At 44.7% G+C, this 21,951-nt stretch overlaps 1 protein-coding gene across 8 annotated transcripts in view; it reads left to right on the forward strand.

Annotated features, from left to right (window-relative positions):
• The window catches only part of TMEM164 (transmembrane protein 164), a 232,258-nt gene that overhangs the window by 661 nt on the left and 209,646 nt on the right, over positions 1-21,951 (forward strand). For 5 of the 8 annotated variants that reach the window (XR_002824615.1, XM_023734466.1, XM_023734469.1 and 2 more), the window contains exons 1-2: positions 74-164; positions 477-1,141. The exons of 2 other annotated variants lie outside the window; for them this stretch is intronic. Coding sequence is in view for 5 of the 6 variants with exons in the window: in XM_023734466.1 (XP_023590234.1) it covers positions 752-1,141 (390 nt within the window). In the remaining variant the exon portion in view is untranslated. Of the gene's footprint in view, positions 1-73; positions 165-476; positions 1,142-21,951 lie in introns of those variants that run through there. One more of the 8 variants, XM_023734467.1, reaches the window with a different exon arrangement.

Consider the following 21,951-nt stretch of genomic DNA (forward strand, 5'->3'; position numbering starts at 1 on the left):
GGGGGGGTGGAGCTGGGGGCTGGGGGTGGACCCGGGCGCCGGGCGCCGGAGGCTGGACCTGGAGGGCTCTAAAATTGGCTGGAGGGGCCCGTCGGCGGCGAAGTTGCTAGCTGGGGGCAGAGACGGCCACGCGGTTGCAGGAGTAAGAGATCCCCCTGTGGCGAGTGCGTGAGACGAGGAGTCCGGCGTCCCTGCCATCCCGTCGCCCTCCCCGCCCGGCCCCGCTAGCTCCTCTCCTGGCCTCCGCGCGTCCCCTCATTCTCACCCTTCTTGCCCCCTGTTCGCTCCCGCGCACTGCCGGGTCCCCTCGGTCCCCCGCCCTGACCTTCCCGGCCTCCGGCTGGCCCTGGCCCCTGCCTGCCTCGCCTCTACCCCTGGTTCCCCTTTTCTTCCCTCGCTACTTACCCTTCCCTGCTTCGTAATTCCCGATGCAATTGCCTCTTTGAGACCTTTTTTTTTCCTCTCCTTCCTTTTAGATTGGCCAACGGCTCCTTTCAACCCTGCCTCGTTGGTGGCCACTGGAGAAGCGCGGGGGGCTCCCCAGACAGCCGTGGGGACAAGTTAGAGCCAGCACTTTACCCCAGGCCTCGCGTGTAGTGTCCCCTCCCCTGCTTTAGGTGCCCCTGTGTCTGGAGGGGTGTTTGGGGGTGTGCCCTCCTTACATGTCTCACGCCCTGGGCAACCCTCTGGGCTTGTGTTCCATCTCATTTTTTGCTTCCTGCACGGTGGTCGAGGGGAACTACTTTGCATCATGTCCCGGTATAGCTACCAGAGTCTCCTGGACTGGCTCTATGGGGGCGTGGACCCCAGCTTTGCAGGCAATGGGGGCCCCGACTGTGCTGCCTTCCTCTCTTGGCAGCAGCGGCTGCTGGAAAGTGTGGTGGTCCTGACCCTGGCCCTGTTGGAGATCCTGGTGGCCCTGCGGCACATCCTGAGGCAGACGAAGGAGGACGGTAGGGGTGGCCGTGGCGGCCAGCCAGAGCAGGTGACCCAGCGGCCAGAGGAAGGCAAGGAGAGCCTGAGCAAGAATCTGCTCTTAGTAGCCCTGTGCCTGACCTTCGGGGTGGAGGTGGGCTTTAAGTTCGCCACCAAGACCGTCATCTACCTGCTCAACCCCTGTCACCTGGTCACCATGATGCATGTGAGTCTGTTGACTTTTTCCTCAGCAGCCTAAGTGATAGAGTCATTTGTGTGCTCTGGGCACTTGGCAGTGTAGAGCACCTCATCCCTGTGGGAAGTGGGACCCTTAAAAATGATTTTCCGGAGAGTGGCTGCCTCTGTGCCGATTTCAGAGTTGGCTTTCTTTCACCTTTGCACAATGTGTCAGCCCCACAGTGGAGGTGAGGAGCACTGTGCTGAACCCTAGGAATGATTGGCACTCAGGCCAGCTGCCCTTCTAGGTGGCCTTTCAGAAACAGGAAGTCCAGCCCCAGCCAGGTGCCCTTTCTGAATCCCATCTGTGGACAGTGGCCCAGCCTCCTTGCCCCTTTTTCGGTACTTCATTTCCCAGGGGCCTGGCGTGACACTCTTTCCTGGAGATGGTCACATCAGCATCCTTGTCTCCACTGTGGTACTTTGGGGAAATACTTTTATGGGTTTCTCTTAATGACTCTTTCATTTGGGAGTTTATGCTCTTAGGGTGAGGTCTGCCTTTGAATTCTGAGGTGCTGGGGCAGCACCAGCCTCCTACTAAGTGCACCCTGAGATAGGCCCCAGGTTGACTTAGGAACTTTGGGCTGGTGATCTTTATGGTGAGAGGGTGTTTATTTGTTTTGCAAACTTCTCCATCTTTTCACTGTCATTCTGTCTCCTGTGGTCATGGTCCAGGGGTGGTCAGTGAGCTGATGGCTTTACCTTTGCAACTTCCACCTATTAGTGGTGCTAAGAAAAACAAATGGGATTGCAAAGGAAAGTTGCCAGATACATAAAAATAATCTGGGTGAGGACCAAGAGTGAGACTGTCTGCCTGTACTCAGCCTATGTGGAGAACTGTTATAAAGCTATTAAATCATGGAGGAGGAAGAGAAGAAGAGGAAGAACATCGGTCTCTTTTAGACTTCAGGCTGTGGAAAACCTGTTGTGTTTTATCTAATGGCAGTTTTGAAACCTGTCATTAGCATCTTTATTGCTTTCATATTTGTCTAAAGTTATTCTCAGGAGACTTGTGACAACCTTCCGTGGGGCAGGAGGTTGAGATTATTATCCCTATTTTACAGGCCTGGCAGGGTCCAGGAATGGGAGGTCACTTCCCTGCAGCCAAAAGATGAATTAGCATCTGTGTTGGAAAGCAAACTCACCCTGTTTGGGTCCAAAAGCTGTCAGTGGAGAGGCAAGGAGAGGCTGAAGCAGATGAGCATGGTGCTGCTTGTCTGCTTGTGGCTCAGATACTTGCTACTTGTGTGTTCCCTGGAACTCGTCTGATTGCAGTTTCCTGGCCTCAGTTTTCTAATCTGTAAAATGTGGTGAATGGCCTCAGACCCCTTTCCTTCTTGCAGATGTGGCCAGGAGGTGTGGATAGCTTTGGAATAAAGAGGCTGTTATTGATTGGGTGGCTGTAAGCATCGAGCAGGGATGGAGTGGGCAGTATTTTTTGAGAGAGGGCTTCTTGGGAAGTGATGCCATTCACAGGAAGCCCAGGGCTCTCCCAGATAGACCTTCTGTGTAAATTTGAGCCAGTCCTCTTTCTTTCTTTTTCATGAATGGGCTTTTTGTTAATGAGAGGACACAACGCATCGCAGCCGCTGCTGTGTGAGGCTTCTGGACAGGAGTGCTTTTTTTGGATGGCAGGTGGTGAGGGTCAGAGGGTGCCTCTTCTACAAAGGGGTCTTGAGGCCTCTGGCAACCACATATCTAGAAGGTCAACAAAGGACTAAATTCAGCCTGTCTGGGGCTGCTGCTGGTGTGATGATGTCAAACCTGGCAGCACCATGGTTTTTAGAGGGAAGGTTTTCTTTTAGAAGTTTTTAGAGGACTTGGAAGGCCTAGTTCTGTATAGTACCTTTCCTGGGCCTCAGTTTGCCCATCTGGAAAATGTGTCAGAGTTGTACTACTAGCTCTTGACATTCTGTGATCTTGATATTCTGTGATTCTTTTTTCTGTAAGCAGTGTATAGGGGTGCAACAGAGCTATTCTGAAATGCTTTTGGCCTGCTTGTGTGGAAAAACGAAACTGGTTTCTTCTCTGAGGAGGTCAGGTGGCCAATCCCTGTTTAACTTTTGCTCCCTGTATCTCCTCAGTGAAGTAAACCTGACCAGACCACCCCTGGCGACACATGCAGATGATGATGGCACTTGGTGCTGGCTGCTGCAGAGAGATGGATGTTTTGGGGGCTATGGGCTGATTTTTGTCACCTGTGCCTTTTCAACTCTCTTGTGCTTAGCTTAAACTCTGAAGCTATAGGCTGAGGGCAGAGATCAGCATCGTGCTGATGAATTCTTAAGCTCAACTAGGATTATACTCCTTTGCCCTTTCCCCCCAGGTCACTGCTTTATATCATTTAAACGGTAACCCCTGGCCTACTGCGGGATCTAGCCTTTGATAAGTCCAACTTTCCACGCCCTCCATGGAAAAGTTGATGTGAGTTCTTAACAAAAATATATCAGCAGAAGGTTAGAAGTAATTTTCTGACTTGGTTGCAGCAATGACTAATGATAGAATGTATGATTCATGATACCTTACATTTATCTAGCACTTCACTGTTTATAAGGCATTTTCACATGCATTATCTTATTTAGCGTTGGTTGTGATAGATTAGCTTGAGCCTGGAGAAAGGGATGTTAAAATGTTTCCTGTGACTGTGTGTATTCCTCAGGGGAGATAATGAATACAAAGAAATGCTTCGGCAAGTGAGTGAGTTGAATTGGGCTATATTATGGCAGTAAAGTCTGTGGGGTTCAGAGGTCCTGAAAAGGAAAGGGAGACATTAGCTGAAGTGAAAGGGTTAACTTAGTAGAACCATTTTTTTTTAATGTTTTAATGTGCTATTTTTTTTTTATATTTTATTGTACTTCAGGTGAAGGCTTACAGAACAAATAGTTTCTCATGAAACAGTAGTACACATGTTGTTTTATGACATTGGTTAACAACCCCACAACATTTTAACCCTCTAAATTCTCAACCTTTTTTAGTAGAACCATTTTTAATGTGTCTCTCAACAGAAGGACTCAATTTTGGCTTCATAGAGAGGCCCTTGTCCTCAGAGAGTCAGTGTAAGTTTGTAACAGGGGTGGTATGACTTTAGGCCAGGAAGTAGAGAAGTTGGAGGGAAATCGGTTTGTCTCCCCATCTCCTATTTTTCAGTCTGCAGAATATTCCCAAGGCCTTGTTACCAGACTGTCAGCACAGCCATGCTGCCTTTGGGTGACTGCCAACTTCAGTAGCATACGGAAGGGCAGAAGAACTGTGTCCGAGTTCTATTCTTGATTAACATTCCTGCTGTCGAGTTTCTTTTTGGTCTCGTCTGATTTCTCAAAGGGCCTGGCACTATAAAATGATGTAGGCTTGCATGATTGAACCAGCACTATCTCATATCTAAAGCTCCAGCTGGAGATGTTTGCGGATTCTCGGGATCAGCCAGCACTAAGATTGACACACCATTGTTAAACTCCTTGTTAAATATCGCTAGTGTTTACCAGTATTTCTTCAAGCCTGGATAGTCTTCTTTTGCATATTATTTTGGCAGGTGTGGGTGACAGGGGATGAACTTACTAAGTAATTTTGCTGTTTACCAAAATAATCACTCAGCAAGTTAGTGGCAGAGGTTGCTTTAGGACTCAGCTGTCTCAATGGGAATTGAGGCTTTAAGCAGGAAGAGATTCCCATAGCTATGTAAATACTAAAAACCTACAGTTTCTCAGAATAAGGATTAAAATGACAGAATTTCACTGAATGTATCTGTAAAGACTGGTGGTCTTGTTGTTGTGTACCATTGAGTTGATTCCAACTCATAGCTACCCTATATGATAGAGTGGAACTGCCCTATAGGGTTTCCCAGGCTGTAATCTTTATGGGAGCAGATTGCCAGGTCTTTCTCTTAGGGAGCAGCTGGTGGGTTCGAACTGCCAACCTTTTTGGTTAGCAACTGAGCTCTTAACTGTTAGGCCACGAGGGCTCCTTCGTCTTAGCTTAGTGGCTCTTTATTTCCCTTGAGTCCAGTTATGTGATCTTTATCTTATGAACTTAACAAAAAGATCCTATTTTGGGTGTCTTGTTTGAATGTCCACTTCCTTTTGGTTCTGTATGTGTCTGTGTCAACATGTCCTGGTTGGACACTGAACTTAGTGGGGTACAACATATGCCATTTCACCCTCGATGTCTATGCACATAAGGCAGTCTGTATCCCTGGGTGGACATATGGCAAATGATAATTGATGTTATTGATCCCTTATCCCCAAGCCACTGGTTTTTAGGCAGTAATACTGAGCCCCATCACTTTTTTTAGAGTGGCCATTACTATTTGCTTGTCTTTCTTCTTTCAACTATATTACAAGTCTGATTTCTGACAAATAGGCTTACCTGCTTTTGGTTCACTCTTTGATCTTCTTACTTCCTTCCTCCTTGCTAAAAGTGCACAGACTTGAGCATTTTGTGACACCCTTTGGAACTAACTGAATCCACACTGGTGTATTCCCGTTGCTATGTGATGGGTTTGTTTTAGAGAAAACCTGATGGATTTGAGAACTAGGCTTCCTTTTTTTCCTCCTTGACTTCAGACCAGACACACCTCCTCATTCCCCATCTGTTGTCTGGAGCACTGATTACTGTTTCTGCTTGGAATTGACGTCGGTGGGTAATGGGTACAATGAAGGATCCAGCCATCTGCTGACAGCTTATCAGATGGACTGTGTCCTGTGTCATCAGTCCAGGGGGACACCAGGGGATGATGTTTGTATGGGCCTGGGCAGTGAGGCATGACATTCCTTTTAGTTTGTTTTATTTTCTCCCCCAAGGAAATTTGCAGAGGTTGTTTCCATCTTTCATTGTTACAGTGTTTCGGAGGCGTCCATTATAAAGAGAAGTGGCAGGGATTGGTGGATTAAACAACCCACAGGCAGTTCTGGGATTTAAAATTATGATGATGCTAGTTTAGCTCATGGCTTGCTATGGGAACCTCAGCAAATTATTTAACCTTTTCCTATCTCAGTCTTCTCCATGCAACGGGCCACGTGGAGCAAAGCATTTTAATCCTCTGAGTAACTATGTGGTCACTTAAACAGAGAAGCTGGGCAAAGCCGATCAAAGCTGGCAGATGCCCAATACATTTTTCCCTTAAGCTCAGAGACTGACAAACCTCAACTCCTTTTAACCTTTCTTGATAGCTGCTAGAATCCATTCTTCCAATCATTTCCGTTGCTTTTCTCTGGATCCTTGCCCATTTCTTCATATCCTTCTAATGCACAGCATATAAAACCGGATGCTGTAACTCTTAACAGAGGTCCAGCCTGCTCTAAGCAGAGAGGAAAGATTTACTTCCCATCCTTTTCACACCATGCACCTGTTAATACAGCCCAGCACTGTGCTTGCTTTTAAATTACAGTGTGTTGCTGGCTCCTATTCAGTGGGTCATCCGTAGGCGCCCTGGCTTCTTGTCCTTTGGCCATAGATGTGCCAGCTTCTTAGTCTTTGTGGGATTTGTTTTGTGTTCCTCCCTTCAATAAATACTCCTCTGAAATGCTCCTTTTCTACGAAACCTTTCCAGGTAAGCCTGACCTGACTCCAGTTATTCCAGTCATTCTAGTAATACCTTTCGTCTTTTTTTCCCAACCTTCTGAATATTCCTCCAGGTATTTGGTTCTTTAAAATATATCTTTGTGTGCATGTAGGTAATCCTGTAAGTATCTGGCTGGTCACCTGTTTATGCATGTTTGTTCAGTCTCCACCATTAGCATGAACAGTTTTTCTAAGGAAAGGCATAGTCTTTTTTTTTTCCCTTGTACTTCCCTGCAGAGCTTAATACAATACTGTACATGCACATTAATTGTTTAATGTGTGCCTGGATAATGGTGACTGACTGATGGAGCTAAGTTTTTGCTTTCCTTTTTTCTTTGCCCTCTGGTGGCCCTGTCTGTGTTCCCTTGAGGTCTCCCGGGCACTGTTCCTATGTATCTTGTGCCCATTAAGAGAATCCTGTCTGCTTTTTGAAATAGCCAGAGGAGAGAGGCAGTTTCAGATCCAGCTCCACATCTTTTTGTTGAATTTCCATCACAAAGAGCTGGTTATTAGAACTGTGGCTTGCTCGCTGCCCAAAGTATTTTGCTCGCTTTCATCCCATTCAGGAAATTATGCCTTTGGATCTTGGTCTGAATCCCTTGGTAGACATGTGGACATGCCTACTTTCTTCCCTTACTTCTTTCATATCATATAAATTTAAAAAAAAGTGATTAGACCAGCGACTGACTTTTCATCTCTCTCTCCCCTCCTGTATTTTTCAGTATATTTTGTTAAACTGAGAGTACTTTGTTTTAGGTGCTCCTCTCCTGCCTGTAACTGGTTAAATGGACATGAAGAGACTGTGGGCCTGGAGAGCAGTGATTCTCAAATTTTATTTGTGAGAGAAACGCTTGTAAGCTTGTTACAATGCAGATGCCAAGTCTTATACACAGAGATTCTGAGTAGGTCTAGGGTGAGGCTGGGAATCTGCATTTATAACAAGGTCCCAGGTGATTCTGATGCCGGTGAGCCTTGGGCCCCGCTTTGAGAGACACTATTTAGTGGCTTAAGTATTAGGTAGGAAATTGGCTCAAATGTTCATTCTGACTGGCATGAATTTGGGTGGCCTATGGGCAGGGCATTTAGTCTTCTGGCAGCATCTCAGTGGTTCTGCAGGTGTTAAATAATGTGGCTCAAATTAGAGGTTGAGAGCCCCAAGGTATTGAGAGGTGGATTTTAAGGTAGCTCAGTGGTTAAAAGTTCAGCCGCTAACCAAAAGGTCAGTAGTTCGAATCCACCAGCTGCTCCTTGGAAACCCTATGGGGCAGTTCTACTCTGTCCTATAGGGTCGCTATGAGTTGGAATCGACTCAATGACAATGGGTTTGGTTTTTTGTTTTGTTTTGTTTTGTTTTTATAGAGATCCAGTGGCTTGTTTGGTGACTCTGAGTTATGTCAATGGAGTATTTGAGTTACGTTTTCCTTTATCACCTTCCAGTCCTTCCCCTGGTCGCTAAGATCTGCAGGGACCAACAAGAGAAAATGTTGACACTTGGTTGTTGTGTGCTAACTCTCTGTTGGCAGGACTCTGGTTTTAAATGCCCATGGGAATTGATTCATTCTTGTATTCATTCAACAAAAGTTTGTTGAATGCATATTGTGTGCCAAATATTGGGACAGGCACTGGAGATTCAGAGATAAATAAGAAACAGTCCTTGCTGTCATGTTGCTAATGGTTTAGAGGAGGAGACAGAGAAGAAAAAGGTCAACTAAATTACAATGTGACATGTACAATAATAGATTTGAACAAAGTCCTATGAGAGCATAGAGGACAGAGGGTGCTTTTTTAAGTGCAATTAAGGAGGGCTTCCTAGAGGAGGTGACATTTGAGCTGGCTCATGAAGGAGGAATGTTTGCTCCATGAGTGCATGAATAGGAGTTTGTTGAGTGATGCAGGAAGGACGGGAATCCTAGGCATAGGAAACATTGTCTGCAAAGGCATAGAGTTGTTTTCTCCTTCACAGGAAGGTCTCTCGACTGTAATGTGGATTCATTCACATATTATTAGGGGCAGAGTCTACTTATTTCTCCCTTAGCAAACCAAGTAGAACTCTAGAAATGCCCTATCATTTCTGGGACGTTGATAAGAGACCTGCAGATGCCCAAGAATCCTCAATAGGGGCCTCGCAAGGTAGAAAATTGCGTTCTCTGTGCTGTCCTGAGGAGGGCCCACACCATCGAGGACAGACACACGGAACATCGAGGCAGGTGAGCAGACGTTAAATAAATACAGGAGATAGGGAGCTACCAGACATCCCACCAACAGCCAGGAGATGATTTTTAGTGGCTCATGGAGTGGCTATTGCTCCCACTGAGGTCCACAGCAGAACTGATGAAATTTGATGCTAACCTTTTATCTTCGTTTTTCATATTCCTTCTTCCCAGCTTCCATCTGACCCACCCCATCCAAGCATGCTCTCTCCCAGAGTACTCCAAGCTCCAAAACAGTCCCTTCTACAATTCAAACCACCTATTCCACCAGGGAACATAATGTCCACTAGGGAATTAGGAAGGAAACAGTTCCATTTAAGAGGCTTATACTGAAGTGTGAATGGCTCCCAGACTGACTCAGCTGGGTGTGGGGGAGAAGATGAGTTTTTAAAAGGGCCTTGTTATCCCAATCCTATCTCTAATTGGTAGACTGTATCTAGTGTTTTTGAGCAGGTGTCCTTTCCCATGTTCCTTGCCCAGTTTCCAAGGCCAGGAGAACTGGAGTTATCAGTATTTCAGCACCCTACTTGCTGACTCGCAGGGTATCATATTAATGTGAATCCCCTTCAAGGTAGTTGGATGCAGTGGTTAATCTGGAGGTCTGGGAGGACCCTTTCTCTTCTGGGCTCCAGTCCTCTCTGTTTAGTACTCAGCTCTTTCCCTGGGAAACAGCTAAACAGGGTACGGCTTGCACATCTGTCAGTACATGGTGCATCAAGGGACTTGGACGTGTTGCCAGGCTGAGATCTTGAAGGGAGGGTTTGGGGGATTTCTCAGTTGGCTTTGGTTCAGTTACAGAGGAAATGCCAGAGGGGGAGAGGGTAGGATGAGTGTTGTCCTGGGCTGTGTGGTTCTGAGGGAAGGGAATGGATAGCAGGAGCCTGGAGGTTAGAGAGGATTGGCCTATTTGGCAGAAACAGTCCAAACTATGCTCTGTGGGCAGATGTTTAGGTGGGTAGAAGAGGGAGGAGTGAGATCATCTGGAGGGGAAAGGAAGCAGCCTACAATTCCATCCTGATGCCTTCACACACATCAGCAGTGACATAAACTTGGGGTGTATTTTGCCTGTGAATTGAATTGCCTTTGCCAGTTGACCAGCTGTGTTTGCAGAAAGACTCTGACTGACTGTGCTCTGGCGGTTACAGAGAGACATTTCATTCAGGTGTTGATTAAATAAGGCATAGAGCCAGATTGCACATTAAAGCCTTAACTATGGCTCTGGGAACCCTGGGTAAACACTTATTAGATGTTCTGGGCAGAGCATTAGCAGAGGCTGCTGGAGGTGAGATACCCTCTTCAGAAATCAGGTTGAGAGAAAATGGGGGCAAGGAGAGACTTCTAGAAAGAGTGTTGATCCTCTTTCCCTAGGTTAATCTGATCTGAGTTACTGGCATATGCATGGAAGGGCTAAATTGACAGGCTTCCTCATTGGCATTTACTTGCCAAATTCTCACTGGGACCCTGGAGGTTTGGACTGGGGCACAGCAGGAATTCTGACTAAATAGGGCAGTTAGAAATGCCTCCTTTTCCTAATGCAAGCCCAGCTTAGTGGATAGAACCTTTGGACCATTTTCCTGGCTTTATATATGAGCTTCATCACCGCGTGACCTTGGGCATGTTACTTAGCTACTCTGAGCCTGTTTCCCTCATCTGTAAAATGGAAATGATAATACCAAAAAAAAACCCTAAACCCGTTGCCATTAAGTCGATTCCAACTCATAGAGACCCTAGAGGACAGAGTAGAACTGCCCTGTAGGGTTTCCAAGGAGTGGCTGGTGGATTCAAACTGCTGACCTTTTGGTTAGCAGCCATAGTGCTTAACCACTGTGCTGCCAGGGTTCTGGAAATGATAATTAAAAAAAAAAAATCAAACCTGTTGCCCGTCATGTCAGTTCCGACTCATAGTGACCTATAGGACAGAGTAGAACTGCCCCATAGAGTTTCCAAGGAGCACCTGGTGGATTCGAACTGCCTACCTTTTGGTGAGCAGCCATAGCACTTAACCACTATGCCACCAGGGTTTCCGGAATGACAATAGTACCTACCTAATAGGATTGTTGTGAGGGCGAAATGAAATTATTTCAGTCAAGCATTTAGCAGCTCTGGCTCATTGTGCACACTCAATACATGTTAGCAGTTTTTAATAGTAGTAATGTTGTTAGTTGCCGTTGAGTCAATTCTGACTCATGACGACCCCATGTGTTACAGAGTAGTACTGCTCCATAGGGTTTTCTTGACTAATCTTAACGATAGTACTGCTTCATGGGGTTTTCAAGGCTGTGACCTTTCAGAAGCAGATCACCAGGCCTATATTCTGCAGTACCGCTGGGAAGGTTTGAACCACCAACCTTTATGTTAGTAGTTGAGTGCAAAGTATATGTGCCATCGAAGGACCTTAGTAGTAATGTTACTTCTATACATTTCAAGGCAGCAATGGTGTACTGGTTAAGCATATAGGCTCTAGAGTGATACAGGCCTGAGTTCAGATCCTACCACTAGCTGTGTAACCCTAGGCAAGTTACTCAACCTTTGTAAGCCTAAGTTTCCACATTTGTAAAATGGGATAATGATCATATGTACCCTGCAGGGTTTTGTGAGGACTAGATAAGAAAATACTAATAAAACACTTCATGTACCCAGCACATAGTAAATATTCAATAAACTTTAGCTGTGATGATGATGATGATTATTACTGAGATGATGACCATCATCGTCATTATCATTATGGCTGCCGCTGTGAGCCTGAGTGCCTAATGTTGGGATAAGATGATAGGACGGATTTGATACAGGAAGGCAACTTTAAGAATCTAAACCAAGAAAAGCTTCCCTGGTATCTTTGGCTCATACTGTGGGCAAAAATACTGGTTCCATAAAGTTGTTGTTGTTAGCTGCCGTCAAGTCAGTCCGTGACTCATGGTGACCCCATGCACAGCAAAACAAAATGCTGCCCATTCCTATGCCATCGCCATGATCAGTTGTGGATTGGACTGTTGTGATTCATAGTGTTTTCATTGGTTGATTTTTGGAAGTAGATTGCCAGGCCTTTCTTCCTAGTCTGTCTTAGTCTGGAGGCTCCACTGAAACCTGTTCAAGCATGACAGCAACATGACAGACAGGTGGTGGCTGCACATGTGATGCATTGACCAGGAATTGAACCCAGGTCTCCTGTATGGAAGGTGAGAATTTTACCCCTGAACCACCAATGCCCCATATCATGAAGTAGCACCTGTGTAATACTCTCTGAGGGGCAGTGTTGTCTCGCTGTTTGAGGCCTACTGGCATTTTTGTGAGTAATCTGAAGGTTACTTTCAGTCACCTGGTCCTTCCTGAAGAATTTGGAGAGTTGCTGTCACTGGTGGGATGTTTGGCTTTCCAGAAAACTCTTGGTTTAATTATTGTTGTTGTTCATCAATGGAAGGAGCCCTGGTGGTTCAGTGGTTAAACCGCTCAACTGCTAACCAGAAAGGTTGGCAGTTTTAACCCACTAGCTGCTCTGCGGGAGAAAGATGTGGCAGTCTACTTCCGTAAAGATATACAGCCTTGGAAACCCTATGGGGCAGTTCTACTCTGTCCTGTAGGGTCGCTGTGGGTTTTTTTTGGTTTGGGTTCATCAATGGGCTGGATCCATGGTGTAAGCTATCCTGAGACTGGTAGCCTAGGAAACCAGTGAGTACATGACAGAAGTATGAAAATAGTGGTTGGGTGAGGGGACGGACAGAGACAGGCAATTGGATTTATTTTCATTAATTTCTTTTGATGGGGGGGTGCAACATTTTGAAGTGCTGCCTGTCATCAGAGTTAAGTATGTACTGGAGGAGAAGGGGCTACTCCCACAACTCGTGGGAGAAAGGCAGGTTTGCAGTGGACTAGCATCTTAGCTGAAGGAGAAGTACAGTGGAGTGGAAAATGTGCTGCTTGAGAGAGTCAGGTTCATTGTGCCTTCCTTACACATCAGTAAATGGACAGAAAAAAGATAGACATTCTTCCTGTATCTCCTGGATATGGCAAACTTCTCTCATTATTGAGACTAGCTACTCTCTTTCAGAATAGACTTTGCTCTGGGGTGCAACAGCTAGGCACCCCTGCTTAGGCCTTGGTCATGTGACTTTACAGTGTTGGGGTGGGGGATGTCCCACCCTCCCAAGGCCACTGGAAGGCCTCTGGGCATATTCCCAAGCATTATGGGTAAATAGGCAGTTCCTTAGTCTTGGAGTTGAGAGAGTTGAGAAGGCTAAGTTCATGTTTTCTGTAATAATCCTGGTTCCCTGGGAGGAGCTAGTTTGGAGGTCATTTCTAAAACAAACAGCAACCCTTAGAAATTAGCTGTGGAAGTTCACTCGTTCTAAGACCTAGGGAAGACTGTAACAAAGGGTCCTCTTCATATCAGCACTTGTTAGTTGTTGGTTTGCATTTGCCAAGAGTTTCCTTTTTTAAGTTCCAGACACTTGACTGTGTGTGTGCCTGTCGCTGCACTTTATTCTCTTCGCTGTACTTCATTCTCTTCGCTGTACTTTATTCTCTGCACCCTGCAGGAATGTTTCTGAGGGTCATGTGCACAAGTGCCTCATTATCTTCAGCACTTTCACACTTGGCCCCTTCAGCTGCTGCTGCTGTTGGCTGCTGCTGTTTCACATGGGCATTTTTCCCTATTTCCCAGGCTCCCAGTCCCTGAGGAGTATCAGGGCACCCTGAGAGAAGGGACTGGTTTTACCTTTGGATTTCCATTCTGCCTTGTGGTAGCTCAACATGCTTTCCATCCAGTTCAGCTCTCCTCAGAATAGCCCTGCAAGCTAGCACAAAGCCAAGGTCATGTTTCCTTGTTTGCTTGTGGTGTGTTAGCCAGTGAGCCAAGAGAACTGATCGGCCCCCAGCCCTGTGGCTGGCCTCCCTGGGCAGGGCTCTTAGGGGGTACTGTCTTGGGCATAGGAGGTCAGGGATGACCTTTAGGTCAAGTCTGCATTAGATTTGTGGAGAAGAATGTGAAACACGCAGCTTCAAAGGGTCTCCTGACTGGCTGTGTGGTGTTTGGCCGTACCTCCTGGCCAGTGCTCTGTTTGCTCAGATGTACACGCATGGAAGCCAGGCCAGGATCATCTTCCCAAATGTCTTACTCCCTGCTTTCGGGCTGTCCTGAAAAAACAATTTGGAAAGTATGTTGTGGCCTGCACCTGTTTTTTTTTAATCCCCCTTCTCCATGGTCAGTTTGTAGTGAAGCGAGGATTAATCCTGGCTCCTCCCACTTACATTTTTTCTTTACCTTCTTCCCTTGGGGCTGGGTTCTCACTTTCCAGTCCTAACAGTCCACTGACTTTAAGGAGAGCTGGTGCCCCTGCTCGTTTAGGGGCACCCTCAGACCTTTTAGATACTATAAACCTAGGACAGGGTCAGATGTCAAATTGCAGAGGAAGAGCTCACTATCATTTTTGGTTGTCTCAGCACACTCTCTTAAAAATTCAGAATCGTAGTAATAATAACACTTGTAACATTTTTGCATACTTATTATACACCAGGCACCTTGCTAAGTATGCTGCCTGTATTACCTCATTTGCAGCCTTTCACAAAGGTCAGTTTTATTTTAGCAAATTCCTCTTTTCCATAGTTCTAGCTGATTTCCCTTTTGGTTGACTACAGACACTACACGATGTTCTAGCCCTACCTTCTCTGACTGTTGAAATGGCAGAGCGATGCCAAGTCAGAGCTAAAAGAAACCTCAGAGATCATCTAGTTCACCTCTCCTTCCTCCCTCATTTTTTCCACATGAGGAAACAGACCCGGAGAGGTAAAGTGACTTGCCCAAAGTCAGACAGCCAAATAGAAGCGGAACTAAGTCTCCTGACTCCCAGTTCAGTTGTTAACTATGATACTACACATGGCCACTTTCTACTCTGAACCAGTCCATCATGAAAGAAGCTGGAGTTGTATTCTTGCCCACTATTAGAGAAACAGAAATCTTGTGTTTTTTTGAACACAGTTGTCTTTTGCAGCCTTGAAAGTTAGGATCCCGTGGCTGCAGGCCACCTCACTACTTGGTGCTTTTGCAATTTGGTTTTCTGCCCTCACTGCCTCTCTTCCACAGAGGAACCTGGAGCTCCAGTGCCACCATTGTTTGCTGCTTGTCCTGGGCAGGTAGTCTAGGGAGTCGTGTGTTCTCATTGAGCCTGCATATAGAGCCAGTGTGATCTGCCTCGTGATATTGGTTATAAGTAGTCCCCAGTTTATGACGTATTCGAGTTACGACCCACTACACTTAACAACTGTCCTTTTCTTTTTTTACATTTATCTATTGTTAGTAATATGTACTACATATAATGTTGCAGCGTGTAATTTGCTGATGTTATCATTTTCAGTTGTAATGTTTCCAACCCCTAAAGACAAATAAAGATCAGATTTATAAAGATACTGATAATAAAAGGCAATAATGATGAAAACTAAAAAAAAAAAATGAGATCTTTAATTTACATCGGAGTGGTCGTCAGAATGGAACCCTGTTGTTAGTCGGTAGATATAATGGACATCATCACTTCCTTTCTCTAAATAGAGGCCTGCATCAAAAAAAAAAAAAACTGACTGTCGTTGAGTAGATTCCGACTCATAGTGACCCTATAGGACAGAGTAGAACTGCCCCGTAGGGTTTCCAAGGAGCAGTTGGTGGATTCGAACTCTTAACTGCTCTTAACTGCTGAACATGACAGAATTATTTTTCCTCTTATATCTAAACCTTCCAGTAATTCCCTTATTATTAGCAGACATAGATAAGTGAGACTCCAGGGCAAGGAACTTGTATCAGAAACCAGAACCTTTTTCTAGCAGAGGTGACAAAGGTCAAAGAGGAAAAAGATCTAAGTAAGCTGCCAGCCCAGTGGTAGAAGTCCATTCATCTTGGTAAATAGTACAGAGTAATAAAAAGCTGAATTAGTGTTAGCCTGACCTGGGTCCTAGTTGTAGGTTTCATTACTAACTGGTTGACAAAACTAAGTAGTTTTGGCTAGTCATGTAGCTTCTCTGTGCCTCAATTTTTCTTACATAATAAGACATATAGGGTGGTAGTTATGAGTGAAGGCTCTGGGGTCAGAGTGTCCAGGTTCAAATCCCAGCTCTGCTGCTTTCTAGCTGTGTGGCCTTAGGCAAGTTAATTAAAATCTCTGGACCATTTCCTCATCTATGTTGTTGTTGTTAGATAGTTACCACTGAGTTGATTCTAACTCATGGCAACCCACGTGTCACAGAGCAGAGCTGCTCTGTAGGGTTTTCTTGGCTGCAATCTTAGGAGCAGATTGTCGGGTCTTTTCTTCTGCAGTACCGCTGGGTGGGTTCAAACCACCAACCTTTAGGGTAGCAGTCGAGCACAAACTGTTTGCGCCACCTAGGGACCTTCCTCATCTGTAAAGTGGGGATAATAGTATCTATTTTGTGGTGGTGGTGTGAGAATTAAATGCATGACTACATGTAAAGTGTTTAGAACAGGGTCTGATACATAGCACCAAACCAAAACCAAACTCGTTGCCCTCGAGTCGATTCTGACTCATAGCAACCCTATAGCAAGCACTTAGTAAATATGAGTTATGACTATCATTATCATCTGTAAGACGGGAATGGCCTTTGCCTTTCCTATCTGATAGGGTAAATATGAGAATCAAGTGAAATAAGATATGCAAACATGCCTTGTAAATAAGAAAGTATGATTAAATAGGTAAAATCATCATTTTTTTTGAGAGCACGAACATTCAAAGGTTTATTAGTTTGTTGTTTCTTTTTTTTTTTTCCCTTCTTTTTTGGTCTTAAGGAAGAGAGATTTGTTTTCTCACAGTTCTAAAGGCTTGGAGTCCAAATCAGGGCATTGGCAAGAATAGGCTGTCCCCCCCATCTGTGGGGACGAGGGGAAGATCCTTGTCTCTTTCTGTTTCTGTAGTCCCAGGTGTTTTTTGCTGTTTCTTGGCTACTTGTAGATGTACCTTCACATGGTGTGTGTGTCTGCATCTATCCTGCTCTTTTTATAAGATACCACTCAGAGTAGGTTTAGGAACCACCCTGGTATAACCTTATTAACATAACAAAAGGAAACCCTTATTTTTAAACTGGGTTACATTCACAGGTACAGGGGTTGGATTTCAAAATAAATTTTGAGGGGACACAACTCAATCCATAACATATGAGAACTCTCTGAACATTTGGCAACTTTCCTGTAAGTCTAAAATGATATCAAAATAAAAAGTTAAAAAACAAAAACAAAAGAAAACTTGAGCAAGCAGGGAAGAGAAAAAGCAGTCTGTGGTTACGTCTTCTTTCTCATTCCAAATGTCCTTTTTCTTTAAAATTGTATTGTGCTTTAGGTGAAGCTTATTGTTTCTTAGATCAGATATTCCTGGCTGTCTCTTTGGCAATCTGGCAGACAGGAAGAATGGTAGATTTATATGTTATTGTTGTTAGTTGCCATCAAGTTGATTCCAACTCATAGTGACCCCATGTGTGCACAGTAGAACTGTGCCCCATAAGGTTTTCATGACCGCAGATCGTCAGACCTTTCTTCCAAGGAGCCTCTGGGTGAGTTTGAACCACTTAACCAATTGCATCACCCAGGGAGATCCTTTCTTGTCTCTCCCAGCTTCTGGTAGCCCAAGCATTCTTTGGCTTGCAGTTGTAGCATAACACTGTGGTTATATGACCACCTTCCCTCTGTATCTCTGTATCTCATCTTTCTTATGGACATCAATCAGGTGGGATTAGGACCCATCTTACTCTAGTATGACCTCAGTTTAACCTAACTGATAACATCTTCTAAGACAGATACAGGGTTAGAACTTCAGCATATCTTTTGGGGGGACATAGTTCAGTCCATAACACCAAGTAAGGAGGTTGGAGAATAAAAGCCAGGATTGTTATGATACTCTTCCTTCAGTGCTCCTATCTTAATGATACCATGGTCCATCGAGAGCCAGATTAAAACCTTGAAACCCTGATACATTTTCATTCCCCTTTCTCTCTCCTAGCATCACGGTCTCTGAGTCATCTTGATTCTGTCTTTTGTTATCTCTTCCATCTGTCTCTTCCTTTTCTTCTTTGATTCTTTTGCTGTAGTTTATCTAGTTTGTTGTCATCATCATCATCATCATTTCTCATCTGGTTTATTACAGAAACTTCTTGTCGGGTCTTCCCTCCTGAGCTCTTAACCACTGTATCACCAGGGCAGTTAGTGTTAAATAGCTGACTGGAAAATACTTTCGAATCCACCAGCTGCTTCTTGAAAACCTTATGGAGCAGTTCTACTCTGCCCTATAGGGTCGCTATGAGTCAGAATCGACTCGACGGCAACAGGTTTGGTTTTTTTGGTTTAAGCAGCCACTATCCATCATTCAGAGTTGGTACATTGACTAAGGATGGCAAGTAGATAAACTCTTTAGAGAAATCTTGAAGTCCTCATGATGGGATTCGGGATATTTTATGATACTGGTCCCAACTTTTCTTTTCAGCCTTGTCCTCTAGTACATTCTTCCATATGTGCTCTGGTCCAGCCACATGCACCCTGCACTTCCATGCTTCTCTTGTACTTTGTTCAGGCTGTACCCTCAGCCAGAAATATTCTTTCTTTTCTCTTCCTGTTGAAATGCTGGTCATCATTCAAGCCCCAGCCCAAACACTCCCTTTTTTTTTTTGTTGTTGTACTTTAGATGAAGGTTTGCAGAGCAAATTAGTTTCTCATTAAACAATTAATACACATATTGTTTTGTGACACTGGTTGCCAACCACGCGACGTGTCAACACTCTCCTCTTCTCGACCTTAGGTTCCCCATTACCAGCTTTCCTGTCCCCTCCTGCCTTCTCGTCCTTGCCCCTGGGCTGGTGTGCCCATTTAGTCTCATTTTGTTTTATGGGCCTGTTTAATCTTTGACTGAAGGGTGAACTTCAGGAGTGACTTTGTTACTGAGCTAAAATGGTGTCCGGGGGCCATACACTTGGGGTTTCTCCAGTCTCTGTCAGACTAATAAGTCTGGTGTTTTTTTGTGAGTTAGAATTTTGTTCTACATTTTTCTCCAGCTCTGTCCAGGACCTTCTATTGTGATCCCGGTCAGAGCAGTCAGTGGTGGTAGCCGGGCACCATCTAGTTGTGCTGGAGTCAGTCTGGTGGAGGCTGTGGTAGCTGTAGTCCATTAGTCCTTTGGACTGATCTTTTCCTTGTGTCCTGTTCTCTTCATTCTCCCTTGCTCCTGACAGGATGAGACCAGTGGAGTATCTTAGATGGCTGCTCACAGGCTTTTAAGACCCCAGACGCAACTCACCAAGGTAGAATGTACAACATTGTCTTTATAAGCAGTGTTAATGCAAATTGAGCTAGATGTTCCCCAACACCATGGTCCCCACAGCCCTCTGCCCAGCAATTCAGTCCCTCAGGGAGTTTGGATGTGTCTATGGAGCTTCCATGACCTTTCCTTGTACAAGCTGTGCAGGCTTCCCCAGTCTTACCCTTCACCAAAGTTACCAGTTATCTATTGTCTATTTAGTGCCAAACACGCCCTCTTGTCAAGCTTTCTCCAAGCCTCCAAGCCAGACTTAGCCACTCTCCTCTATTTTAGCATTTTATTCCACGTTGTAACTGTTTATATATCCTTCCTGCTCCTTAGACTGTATGTTCCCTGAATGCAAGGTCTGTGTTTTTATTAATTTTTCTCTCCTCCACAGCAGCTAGTGCATATAAGACACCTGATTTTTTTTGTGGTTGTTTTTTTTTTAAAAAATTTATTTAGTTTAGTCTAGTCCAATTCCTTAGTTTATCAAATGAGGAAGCCAAGGCTTAGAGAAAAAAGTCAGGAGCTCATTTCAGAATCTGTTGAGTTTCAGATGTCTGAGACATCCAGGCTGGAACATCCAGCAAGCAATTGAGATGTGGTTAGGACTAGAAATGTTGATTGAGGAGGAATACATTTAGAAAGGATAAAGGAGGATTAGATAAGAGCATCATGCAAGCTAGGGAAGAGAAAGATGAAAAGTAAGCTAGGGAATACCTACCTTTAGGGGCAGAAAGAAAACCTAGTGAAGGAGTAGTCATCCAGAAAGTAGAATGAGGCTCAAGAGAGGAAGGAGCTTCTGGAAACAGCAGCTGGTCCTTTATGTTATGTGATGCCAAGAGGTTGGGACCAAGGAGGACTTGAGAAAGATAATCGGAATTGTTGGATTACAGGCTGGTGCTTGTGACTAGCCACCCCACCCAACTTCTCAATATTTATCCTTTGGAAATACTACTATGTAAAGAATCCTGTGCAAGTATGTTTATGGCATAAGTGTTGGTAAATAGAGAACATTGGAAGACAGCTCACTAGTAGCAAATCTTAAATCTGGCCAATGGAATATTGTGTAGCTTTTAAAAATAAGGAGGTTGATCTCTGCATTGATGTTGAAAGATGTTCACAGTATATTGTTACAATTAAAAAGAAGTTGCAGAGGAGTATGTATGATTGTTGTTATTATGTGGCGTTGATTCTTACTCATAGCAACCCCATGTAACAAAGTAGAACTGCCCCATAGGTTTTCCTGGGCTGTAATCTTTATGCGAGCAGATCGCCAGGTCTTTCTTCCACAGAGTGGCGTGTGGGTTCGAACTGTTGACCTTTCAGTTAGCAGCTGAGCCCTTAACCATTGCGCCACCAGGGATCCTTGTATATATGTAAAACCAAATATACCATCACGTCAATTCTGACTTGTAGCAAACCTGTAAGACAGAGTAGAACTGCTCCATAGGGTTTCCAAGGCTATAATCTTTACAGAAGCAGACTGCCACATCTTTCTGTCACACAGAGGCTGGTGGATTCAAACCGCCACCCTTTAGGTAAGCAGCTGAGCGCTTAACCACTGCACCATCACAGCTCCTGTATATATGGTAGAAGCCCATTTTTCTAAAGAACAAACCAAACTCCTGTATATGTGCATGTTTATGAGCACATTATAAAAGTCTAGAAGAATATATACCAAATAGTGCTTAGCTCCTGAGGGATTAGAGGAAGCAGGGCATGTGCTCAGTTTTTACTTAACATATTTCTTTATTGTTTGAATTTGGTATCAATACAGGTTTCTTTAGTAATTCAGAATATATATATATATATATATATATATATACACACACACACATACACATACATTTAAAAAGAAAGAAAGGACATCTCTGGCAGCCTGGGAGAATACTTTTATTAGAAGAGATTCAGCGGATGGAGGAAGCCAACTCACGAGAGAAGATCTGGCATCTAAGAAAACATCGTATGTTTGGGAGGCTGTGCCCACAGGAGCGTTACTACCTGTGGGGCTGGTGGGGGTGAGGCAGGGGGCACAGAGAGATTACCACTGGAATGAGGCAGTTACCCTATTGCCAGAAGGTTCAGCTGAAAGGGGATGGGATAAGTAGAAGAGTAGCTAAGTGGCCAAGAGGCTGGCAGAGGCTGATTAGGAAGGAATTAAACAAGCAAACCAGTGTGTGTGTGTGTGTGTGTGTGTGTGATACTCAGTGGTGCCGAGCTACAGAGGGAAGAGCTCGTAGCTGTGAGGAAACATCACTATGGAGCAGGGAGCAGGGCAGTTGAGAAGGGACAAATTAAATACCAATTTTAGAAGTAAGGACACTTCCAAAAAAGGATGAGATTTAAGGCCAGTTAAGCCTCTGTTAAATGGAATGGTTGGGACATAAGTTAGAGTAGAATTGCCTTCTCTGACTAACTGAGGGTTAATTAATGAAACGCCCTTTTTGTTTAAGTTTTGGTTGCTAAAAATGTTTTGGCAGTGGTAGAGTTACCTTACTGGCCCAGAGAATAGTCTGGTGAATGACTGAAATGGAATATTTGGGGCTGCTGCAGACCTCCGAATCATGTTTGGACCTACCACTAGTTTTGGGATGAGAAGTGGAGATGGAGAAGGTAGAGGCCAGGAGTCCTCAACTATGACTGCACCTTACAATCACCTGGGCAAGCTTTCAAAAAATACCAATGCCTGTTTCCCCCACCCCATTCAGATATAACTGACGTGGGCTAGGGTGTGGACATAGACTTTTTTTTTT

Source organism: Trichechus manatus, unplaced genomic scaffold, assembly GCF_000243295.1.
Source record: "Trichechus manatus latirostris isolate Lorelei unplaced genomic scaffold, TriManLat1.0 scaffold00068, whole genome shotgun sequence".
Lineage (NCBI taxonomy): Eukaryota > Metazoa > Chordata > Mammalia > Sirenia > Trichechidae > Trichechus > Trichechus manatus.